General features: G+C 45.9%; 2 protein-coding genes and 1 pseudogene across 3 annotated transcripts in view; 1 reads left to right on the top strand and 2 right to left on the bottom strand.

The window, feature by feature from the left end:
* LOC308419983 (small ribosomal subunit protein uS5) overlaps positions 1–9,424 on the bottom strand; it is a gene marked incomplete at its 3' end in the record, with an annotated part of 32,503 nt that extends 23,079 nt beyond the window's left edge. The window contains exon 1 of the mRNA XM_080915955.1: positions 9,174–9,424. Coding sequence (XP_080772081.1) covers positions 9,174–9,198 — 25 coding nt within the window. The 5' untranslated portion in view covers positions 9,199–9,424. The remainder of the gene's footprint in view (positions 1–9,173) is intronic.
* TSACC (TSSK6 activating cochaperone) lies at positions 10–6,291 on the top strand (the record flags this gene model as incomplete). Its single annotated transcript, XM_080915333.1, is given in 5 exon segments — positions 10–106; positions 1,145–1,204; positions 3,838–3,960; positions 6,040–6,151; positions 6,153–6,291. Coding segments are annotated over 5 exon segments (531 nt in total).
* On the bottom strand, positions 6,876–7,246 carry LOC308419442 (histone H2B type 1-C/E/F/G/I-like; annotated as a pseudogene). The gene has a single exon. The product of its transcript is annotated as a histone H2B type 1-C/E/F/G/I-like (transcript).
* Positions 9,425–11,276: the final 1,852 nt, after the last annotated feature.

Here is an 11,276-nt window from a genome sequence, read left to right as displayed (position 1 = left end):
GAGGGCATGATGAGGAGGACCCGGAGACGCAAGCGCTTGCGCACTAGCGTGGCCGCTCCCGGCCGCGTGCGGACAGAATGTCTGCGCAAGCGCCAAGGCCCGGGCGGTTAGCTAGCTCGCTACAGCGCATGAGTGCCACACTAGAGGGTGGGGGCTGGGGTTGAGGCTTTGGATTAATGCTGTAGGTGAGATCATGAAGCTGTTTTGTCCATCGCTTCTCGTCCGACCGTGAAGGCCAAAAAAGGCATGATAGTTCTCCACTTTTTTATTCCAGCTTTAGCGGTAGGGAGGAGTAGAGGAGCCAGAAATACCGGTTGTGGCCAGAATGATTGAGGCAGTGTAGAAGTGGAAGTTGTCCTACGGGGCGGGGCGGCAACGGCTACCCCCGGAGCATGCTGGGAGTTGTGGTTTACTTCTCTAGACACGCTGGTTTTCTTTAAGAAAAAAAAGACAAATCTTGTTTTTTAGATGTATCTATTTTTTTATTTTTATGTGTATGGTTGTTTTGCCTATGCGTATGTAGGTGCACCACTTACGAGAGGAAATCAAGAGGGAGTCCGATCCTCTGGAACCGCCATGTGGGTGCTGGGAAGTGAACCTCTGGCCTCTGCGGGACCATCTAGTGCTCTTAACTGTTGAGCTTTCTCTTTGTCCTAATGTTTTACTTCTTAGAAAAATATTTTTAATATAAGGCAATAAGGCATAAAGGAGGATCGCTCACATTTACCCCGAATATCCTAAGTTGTGTTTCTTGCAGTGTTGTGAGCCTTCCCCCCCCCCCACCCCGTTGCGCAGTGTGATCCCGGGTTAGTGACAAAGGAAGGAAGCTAGAGTATTTTAAATTGCCATATAATCTTACTAGAGTTCCAAGGCTGGCCTAAAACTCGTCATGTAGCCAAGGCTGGCTTCAAACTGGAGACAACCTCTTACCAGATCACCCCATATAGGAAAAAACAAACAAGAAATAAGGCTAGTAGTTAACCACTTAGAAGACCTGAAGAGTAGTGACATGTATGAGGTAATGTACACTGTTACACATCTGCCTCCCAAAATTAGAGCAGCTCTAGCCAATTCAGATCTTCAGGGGAGTGCTCAGGACACAAATCTCTTTGTTTGACCATGTGACCCTATTGTTCTTTCCCAGGCACCATACCTGTTGCTGTTGAGCTGGAGCAGCACACTAGTAACCCTACTAAAGAAAAAGGTGTGTCGAATCCCCTACATCCCTTTCCTCAGAAGCCAGTCTTCCCGATTCATTCAGTGCTTGCAGAAATGGCTGGCTTTGCCTGCTACTTGGTTACTTGGAAAGTACTTATGGGATTTTTAGGGTAATGAAAACAAGTCTAACTTTGCTGGCCATGGAACTCACTAGCCTCAAACTTGAGACAACCCTCTTGCCAGAGCACCCACATCCCAAGGATTATAGGTATGACCTACTATGTTCAGCTTTCCTTTTCTTTTTCTTCTTTTTTAAAGAATTGTTATATAGATCAATGTGGTCTCAAACTCAAAATAGTCCTGCCACAGCCTGCCCAGCTGCAGAGTTGACAGGCACATACTGCTTACCACACCTGGCTTTGAGGAGTTACAGTGTCAGTAAGTAGAGCACAGCTTTGCTGTCTGGAGACCCTGGTTTAATTCTAGCACTGCCGTGTGCCAGTTGTGGAATCCTGACCAAATTTTATTAACATGGAATTCCTCCTTACTGTCTACTACCCAGGACCATTGTGAAAGGTATGTTGGGGCACTGCAGAGATGGCTCAGTGGTTAAAGTTGTTGCTAGGCATGCATGAGGACCTGAGTGTGGATCCTGTAAGTCATATAAAAAGCCAGATGTGATGGCATATGTCTGCATCCCCAGTACTTATGGAGGTAGGGGACATAGAGTAGACAGATCCCTGGAGGCTCTTGGTGAGACTGTCTAGCTGAATTGATAAGTTCCAAGTTTGGCGAGAGACCCTATCTCAAAAAACATAAAGCAGGGCTGGGTGTGGTGAGTTCCAGAACAGCAAGAGTTACACAGCAAACCTTGAACCCCCCTCACCTCCCAAAAATAAAGTGGAGGGGGCAGAGCACTGGCTACTCTTCCAGAGGACACAGGTTCAGTTCCCAGCACCCTGACATGGCGGCTCACAACTATCTCTAACTCCAGTTTCAGAGGATCTGATACCCTCAACTGGCCTCCAAGAGTACTACACACATGAAATTAAATGTGAGCAATTGAGGAAGATACTTGATGTAGACCTCCAACTTCCACACACATGCACCTACACAAACACACAGAAGAAATATGTATGTGTGTATACATACACATATACCAGAGGCTAAACATGGTGACCCTTACCTATAAACCTGCCCTCAGAGGTTTGAGGATTGCTGCAAATTCCAGAGCAGCCTGAGTTACACAAACCCTGTCTGAAAAAAGAATGTGTGTGTGTGTGTGTGTGTGTGTGTGTGTGTGTGTGTGTGTGTGTGTGTGTGTGTGGTATTGCATACCTGTAGTACCAGCACTTAAGAAGCAGAGGCAAGAGGATGATCATAGGTTCAAAGACAGCCCGGGATACATAGTGAGGTCAGGCCAGCTGTGTGTCCGAGATGGCTCAGCAGGTAAGAGCACTGCACTGGCAGCTACTCCAGAGAACTGGGGTTCATTTCCCAGCACCCACTTAGCAGCTCAAAGTGGCCTGTAATGCACTTCTAGGGGGAATATACAGTGCTTTCTTCTGACCTCTAAAGGCAAAATACTCAGAAATATATAAATATAATAAAAGATTTGATTTAAAAAAGAGCCCCAGGCAGCAATGCTTTTAATCCCAGCTCTCAACCCAGAGGTGAGTTTGAGGTCAGCCTGGTTTCCAGGGTAAGTTCTAGGACCACCAGGAGTATAACAAAGGAACCCTGTCTCAAAAAACAAACAAAAAGACCAGCTACCAGGGATCAGAGAGCAGACCTCCTTCCCTGACTGGCAGTTTCCCAAGGCTTCTTGCCCTCTAGCCTTATTCTTGCCCTGTTGCTAGTGTTCTTGTTATGTTATCCTTTCTCCTACTCTGCTCCTTAAAAGATCTCTAGGTTTTCAGAATCCAGTAAATGTCCCCACATGGCATCTGCACTGAACACTGTACTCATTTTAATCCCTTCCCCCCTTTTACACTCTTACACTTAACCACACACTTGGCCTTAGCTGCGTATGCTCACCCATAACCCCCATAAAGACCTTACTTTACCCAGGGATTACGACCCACCATATTTAGTTGTCCAGAGGAGCTTCATGTAACACAGGCTGCTCTAGGGCTTGTGTAGCTGGGTTGAACTTCTGGTTCTATATCTCACATCTAAGTGCTGGGATTACAGATGTCACTATTGTGCCTAAAGTTAACATTTCATCTGACTCAATTTGTCTCCCTAACTTGATAATGAACAGTTAGAAATTATGTTATACATGTCATTCATGTATTTCTCAGTGTCTAGTACAGTAGAAAGCATGCACTGCATATCAAGGAAGTATATTAGATTTTACTCCTGCCCCTCCTGCTCTCCCCTAACTCACATTGGCTTGTTTTCTGAGGTTTTTCTATGTTTATCTTCCTGATACCTAAGATGCGTGGGTGGGGCCCTGGCATCTGCTTCCACCAGCCAGTTGCCATAATTTAATTTGAAAGACAGTCTTACTTCTTCAATCCCACATTTGAAAGGCTGGGGTAAGAGGATCTTAAATTCAAGGCCAACCTGGGTTATTGACTTAGTATGAAAAGAGGAGAAAGATCAAGAGAAATAGGGCAGGGGAAGGCAGACTAACCCTTGTTAGAATGAGTTTTGATGTAGTCACCTGATTTTCAGCCAAAGAGGAAGATAACGTTGTGTGTCTATGTCGAGCAAAATCCTCCCCCAGTTACATTAATCTTCAAGCAAATTCCCTGACAGCCACTTTCTTGAACATCCAGACAACAAAGCTGCCTTCAGGTAAGGCTGTGGGGGAAGGCCTCCCAAACAGACCTAGCCACTGTTTTCCTGCTGGGAGTCCAGCTGAGCTGGTAGAGTGCTTGGCTGATGTGCAGAAGGCCCAGAGCCACACAAACAGGATAGATACAGCGGCATACACTTGGGATGTGGAGGCAGGAGGATCAGAAAGAGTTCAAGGTTATCCTCAACTATATACTGTGCTCAAGGCCGCATGGGCTATGTGAGACCCTGACTCGTATTTTTTTCTTATTTTGTTATTGTTGTTTTGAGTTATTCTATAGCCTGGAACTCTCTCAAGAACTCAGATGCGCGTCCTGACTCATCATCCCAAGTGTAAGAATTACTGACATACAGCATCATGCCTGGCTCTATTAATTTTTCAAAGACTTAAGTGGCTGTCTCTAAGTTCAAGATCAGCCTGGTCTACATATTGGATTCCAGGCCACCTAAGGATACACAGTGAGACCCTGTCTTAAACAAGTGGGCTGGAAAGATGGCTCAGTGGTTAAGAGCACTGGCTGCTCTTCCAGAAGTCCTGAGTTCAATTCCTAGCAACCACATGGTGGCTCACAACCATCTGTAATGAGATCTGATGCCCTCTTCTGGTGTGTCTGAAGACAGCTATAGTGTACTCACATAAAAATAAATAAATCTTAAAAGAGTAATGCAAAACACCCATGAGTGTTTGAAATTAAAAAAAGAAAAGAAGGAAAACAAGTGTTGGGTGGTGGTGGTCCACACCTTTAACGCCAGCATTTAGGAGACAGAGGCAGGTGAATTTCTGAGTTCAAGGCCTGCCTGGTCTACAGAGCAAGTTCCAGGATGGACAGGGTTAGACAGAGAAACCATTTCTTGAAAAACAAAAACAAGAAAACAGACAAAAAGACAACAAGAGCATTTATTGTTCTTGCATCGGACCCGGGCTAGGTGTTCAGCACCCACAAGTAGCTCACAACCATCGGTAACTCCAGTGCTGTGAGATTCAAAATCCTCTTCTGACCTCCTTTGATCATGAACATGGTACACAGACAGATATACATGTAGGTAAAACACTTGAACACATAAAATGGGGGAAAAAATCTAAAAACAAAAACAGAGGACTGGGGTTCAATTCCAGCACCCACAAGGCAGCTCCTAACAGTCTATATAACTCCAGTTCTAGGGGAACAGATATCTCACACAGATATGAATGCAGGCAAAACAATGCACATAAAATAAAATAAGAAGTGAAAGAAATTATTTTTAAAAAGGGATGTAGCCTGGAAGAGTCAAACCCCAGGTAATATTAAGTCTCTCTCTCTCTCTCTCTCTCTTTTGGTAATAGCTTTAAAAATACATTTTTATATGTTTGAGTGTTTGCCCACACCACATGAGTGTTTGAACACTGCATGTATGTGATGTCTGTGGAGGCCAGAGGAAGACATCAGATCCTCTGTATGTGGAGTTCCAGGCAGCTGTGAGCCACCATCTGGGTTCCAGGAACCAAACCTTGGATCTCTGCAAGAGCAGCCAGTGCCTTTATCCACGGAACCATCTCTCCAGCCCTAAAGTTTATCACTGTGGTTTTCTCTTTAAGACTCGGTCTCACTATGTAGCTCTGGCTGTCCAGGAACCCATGTAGACCAGGCTTGCCTTGAATTCACAGAGATCCATCTGCCTCTGTCTCCCAGTGCTGGGAGGCATGTCCCACCATGCCCAACTTTTAAAATGTGTTTTGAATACCTACATCCAGGGGTTTCTCTAGATCCTGGAGACACTAAAGTAGATGAGACAAAAGTCTGTGTGCTCCTGCAGGATACACTTAATCGAACAGGGACTTAGACATGAGCTATAACTGAGTATGCCAGGTGACCATAAATACTACCAGAGAGGCATAACGTGGAGGGGTGAGTTGCAGTGACTGGTTTAGAGCTAAGACAGAATTGAGAGGTGAGCCTCTGAGATGGTGAGCGCTGTGATCATGCGCATCTGGGTCAGGCTGTAGCTGGGGAGACTAGTGCTCTTGTGGAGTCCCTCCGAACTCCACTCCACAGTTACAAAGCCTCCTTTGTCCCTTTGACCCTCCAACACTTCCTTCAGGAGCTGGTAAGAAGCCCAAGGAATGCCTAGGACTCCTCGAATGCATGTATGCCAACCTCCAGCTCCAGACCCAACTTGCCCAACGACAGATGGCTCTTTTGGAAAGCTTGCAGGGGTTCTGGGAGGGAGAGCAAGAACTGTTCTCTCCCGGACTTATGTTGCAATCTGTTGTTAAATCACCTACCCCAATTCCATAAAGGAACTGTGGAACAAAGATGTAGAACTGAGTCTGCTTTCTTTTCTCTCTGTTGAAAAGCTGTTGGTGGAATCTTTTGTATGTGTGTGCTCAGGAATTGAACTCAGTGCCCTCTGCATGTTAAACATCTGCCATGCACTGAGTAACACTCTAGTCCCAAGCATGTTTATTCTACACATGATTAGTTTACACATTTCTAATAGGTGCCCAATGAGTGTAAATCATCACACAAGGCACTTGGGGGATAAACACTATGTATATTACTTTTTTCAAGAGGAACAGAACCAATAGGGTGGGGATATATACATGTATATATATAATTTTTTTTGCTTTACATGACATTTATTATATATGCATCATACATATCCACACATCACAAACACAAGCTTTCTCTTGCTAGGAGCATTTTAATTTTGCTAAGAGTATTTTATTTTCTACTTATGTGTGTCTTATCACTAGTTTCTACAGTGAACATTTTTATAGAATTTCTAGCCAGATGCTTATCAGTTGATCCTTGAGCTTTGAAAACTTGGCGGTTAATCTGCTAGTATCAGCCATTTTTACCGTCTGGCTTGTCAGGATACAGCGTCCAGCACTGACAAGTGGTAGAAACGATGTCAGGTCTACTCCTCTTGCAAAATTACTTGGAGCCGGTGTACTCTGTGACGGCCTTGGTGCCCTCGGACACCGCGTGCCTGGCCAGTTCCCCGGGCAGCACGGCCGTCTGGATCTCCCCGGACGTGATGGTCGAGGGCTTGTTGTAATGCGCCAGGCGCGACGCCTCGCCCGCGATGCGCTCGAAGATGTCGTTCACGAACGAGTTCATGATGCCCATGGCCTTGGACGAGATGCCCGTGTCCGGGTGCACTTGCTTCAGCACCTTGTACACGTAAACCAAGTAGCTCTCCTTGCGTCTGCGCTTGCGCTTCTTGCTGTCCTTCTTCTGCGCCTTGGTCACACTTTCTTGGAGCCCTTCTTCGGGGCGGGAGCGGACTTCGGGGGCTCAGGCATCTTCTGATATCCAAATACCGGAAGCTCAGTATATATATATATATATATATATATATATATATATATATATATATATATATATATATATATATATATATATATATATATATAATTTATTAAGCCAGTTCTCACTGGAATAGAGACATCAGCTGCTTCACAGCCTAGAGGCTGCAAACCTAGAGGATGCCCACTCCTTGAGGCTGGGTGCCTTGGCTGTCTCAGTCTGACACCTGGAAGGTTCCTAGGGAGATGCTGGTCCTTAGTGATGGCAGCCTGGAGATGCTGGTCCTTAGTGATGGCAGCCTGGAGATGCTGGTTGTAATGTCAGTGAAGGAATCGGTGATGGCAGTGGCAGCAGCGGCGGTGGCTGCAGTAGCAGCGGCATCAGCTAGAGAAATCAACTCCTTTCAAGAGAAAAGGCCAAGCAACCAACGGTTGAACAATCTTCTCTCTGTGTCCTTTTTAAGTCTGGGGCGCTACAAGAAGGTGCCATCTACATTTGGGGTGGGGCTTCCACATCTATTAAGGTAATAAGGACTCTTTCTCAAGTGAGGCTCCCTACTCAAGTGATTCTAATTTAGGTAGGTTGGTATTAAAACCGACCATCACAGATAGAAGAGACAGCTCAGGACAGGTGAGGCATAATTCATTGCCAAATTGAGGTATTCTGAGGGGAGCATAGAGGTTGAGGGGCACATTGGAGGCTACTAGGGTACAACTAGACAAGTCTTGACCACAGTGGAGAGACTAACTTTAAGATGCTGTGTGAAGACAAGGAATAACAACAGGACGGCATAGACAAGTAGTTCTTTGGCAGACAGTTTAGACAGAAATCCTAAAGTAGGAAATAAATCATGGCCACGCAGTGGTATTACTTGCCTTCAATCCCAGCACTTGGGAGGCAGAGGCAGGCAAGTCTTTATGCATTCGAGGCCAGCCTGGTCTACAGAACAAGTTCCAGGAGGCACAGCTGTTATACACACACAAACTAAACAAAAAGTATCATTAGAAATACAGTCATCAAGGAAGACCTAATAACTTGGGAGGTAGGAATCTGGACAGATGGCTCATCATTTAGAGCACTGGTTGCTATACCAGAAGACCAGGGTTCTAATCCCAGCACTCAGATGGCGGCTCACAACTGTAACTTCAGTTCCAGGGGATCCGATGCCCTCTTCCAGACTCTGCAGGCACCTAGTGTGCATGTGGCGCAGACATGCAGGCAGGCAAAACACCAAATTACATAAAAGAAAATTAAGCTAAAATTTTTTAATTGTCTTTTTTTTTTTGATAGTCTCACATAGGCCAGGCTCACCTTGTTCAGACTTGTTCTGTAACTGAAGCTGCCCTTGACTTGACTCCTGACCTCTTGCGTTCACCTCCCAAGCGCAGAGACAACAGGTACATTTCTTTTCTTTTTTCTTTTTTTTTAACAGACTTAGTTCATTTATTTTGTCTTTTATAAAAACCCTTATGTGGTAGCCACAGCTAGAGCCTGGGTCCTCTGAACAGAGACTCTGGTTTTCACAAGATGATCAGTGAATTCCTGATAAGTAGACTTGGTGAACACAGTTTCTTTCCAGAGGTCAGGGGTCAAGTAGCTGTAAGTCTTGGAGATGACATCCAAGGTGGCCTTGGCAAAGTTGCCCAGGGTGGCAGTGCAGCCTCTGGCTGAAGTGTAGCAGTCATCTATACCGGCCATCATCAGAAGCTTCTTGGGCACAGGAGCAGAGACAATGCCAGTGCCTCTGGGGGCAGGAATGAGACGCACCAGCACAGAGCCACAGTGGCCAGGCCTGTCACCTTGCATGGGACAGTGTGGGGCTTGCCAATCTTGTTCCCCCAGTAGCCTCTCCTCACAGAGACGATGGAAAGCTTGGCCAGGATAATGGCCCCTCGAATGGCAGTGGCAACCTCCTTGGAGCACTTAACACCAAGACCAACATGACCATTGTAGTCCCCAATAGCGACGAAAGCCTTGAACCTGGTCCGCTGGCCAGCCCGGGTCTGCTTCTGCACTGGCATGATTTTCAGAACCTCATCCTTTAGAGATGCACCCAGGAAAAAGTCGATAATCTCAGACTCCTTAATGGGCAGGGAGAACAGGTAGATCTCCTCCAAAGACTTGATCTTCATGTCCTTAACCAGGCGGCCCAGCTTGGTGACGGGGATCCACTCCTTGTCTTCAGCTTTACCTCCAGGAGCCCCGCGGCCTCGACCACAGCCTCCTAAGACCGCTGCCGAATCCTCCGAGGAAGCCGCCGCGGCCTCCTAAGCCTGAGCCCCCGGGTCCTCTGGGCCCTCCTGCTGCACCGGCGTCATCCGCCATTTGGTGTTTTTCCGAAGAAGAAGCAAGGTACATTTCACCTAAGCCTTACTTTTCCTTTCAGATTGATTTCATGTGTATGAATGCTTTGCCTGCACGTATGTATGTGTACTATATGTGAGCCTGGTGCCACAGAGGGCGGAAGGTGGTGTCTGTTCCCCTGGACCTGGAGTTACAGATGGTTGTGGGCCAGCTTGTGGGTGCAGGGAATCAATCCTAGAGTCCCTGCAAGAGTAAGGAGAGGTGCCGATGATTAAGTCGTTCCTTGACACTCTCCCACAGGTTTCTGTTGAGTGAGGTAAGATGTTCCAGGCTCATCTTGTATATTTCCCAAAACCTGGGGCAACCATTTCTTTAGGAATCCTGGCTTTCTGGGTATCAGAACTGTAGAGGTTTGTGATATTGCTGAGTTGAAGACTGTTTCAAGACCCTTTCAAGGTCTAAGGTCACCACCCCTACCCGTTGAAAAGACTATCGTTTCTCCATTGAATTGCCTTTATTTTATCATCATCATCATTATCATTTAATCTTTTTTTTTACAGTCCAGTCATTATTACCCTTCCAGTCCACCCTCAACTGTTCCTCATTTCATACCTCTTCCCCCAAGCCCCCTACTCCCACCACCCCATCTCTCCAAGAGGGTGTCCCCACCCCCACCTGCCTTTGCTTTTTAAAACGTTTTGTTGTTTTGTTTTCAATACAGGGTTTACAGAGTGAGCTCCAGGGCAGCCAGAGGGACACAGGGAAACCCTGTCTTGAAAAAACAAAACAAGCATGAGCCACCTTTGCCTGGCCTCTGTCTCCTGACTCTGTGATTAAAGGCATGTACCACCATGCCTCGCTGAGTCTCCTCAACCTTTAAAGACCCTTGTTATTATACTGGACTCACTCTCATACTCTCTCTTTATTAAGTTAGTTAGATAGCTGCCTTAATTCTACATATAACTTTAATTCCCCTTTGCTAGGTAATTTTTTAATTGGCAGGAGCTAGTTATATACTCTGGGACCTAGAATGTTTTTCTAGAATGTGTTTCTTTCTTTTTTTTTTTTTAAAGTTACTTAAAAAAACTTGTTACTTATTATATATGAGTACACTATAGCTGTCTTCAGACTCACCAGAAGAGGGCATCAGATCCCATTACAGATGGTTGTGAGCCACCATGTGGTTGCTCGGATTTGAACTCAGGACCTCTGGAAGAGCAGCCAGTGCTCTTAACCACTGAGCCATCTCTCCATCCTGTAAACATGCTTTTCTGTACCTTTCCTACATATATATGCTTCAGGGGATTACAGGCATGTGCCACTACACCCGGCTTTTGAATTTCTGTGGTGCAGGGACCAAAGCCAGGGTCTGTGCATAATAAGCTAGCGGTCTGTCAACTAAGCTACAGCCCCAGCTTTTACTTTGTCCTTTTATTCCCTACTTAATATAACTTAGTAATGCTTCAGCCTGCACACTCAGCTTCACCACCTTCAACTGGAATGCCCCAGGTAGTTGATTACATAGCGTGACAATGTGGTAGAGTATATACCTCACTCCTAATCGACTCACATTATATCATTTCCAGGTGTTTATAGGTTCAAGGTCAGCCAGGTGTGGGGGCACTCAGCATGCAGAGGCAGGAGGATTTCTGTGAGTTTGAGTCCAGCCTGGTCAACACAGCGAGTTCTAGGGCAGCCAGAGCGACATAGTAAGACCCTGTG

This window comes from Micromys minutus (genome assembly GCF_963924665.1).
Source record: "Micromys minutus genome assembly, chromosome: 4".
NCBI lineage: Eukaryota > Metazoa > Chordata > Mammalia > Rodentia > Muridae > Micromys > Micromys minutus.
This window is presented reverse-complemented; position numbering and strand designations above follow the sequence as displayed.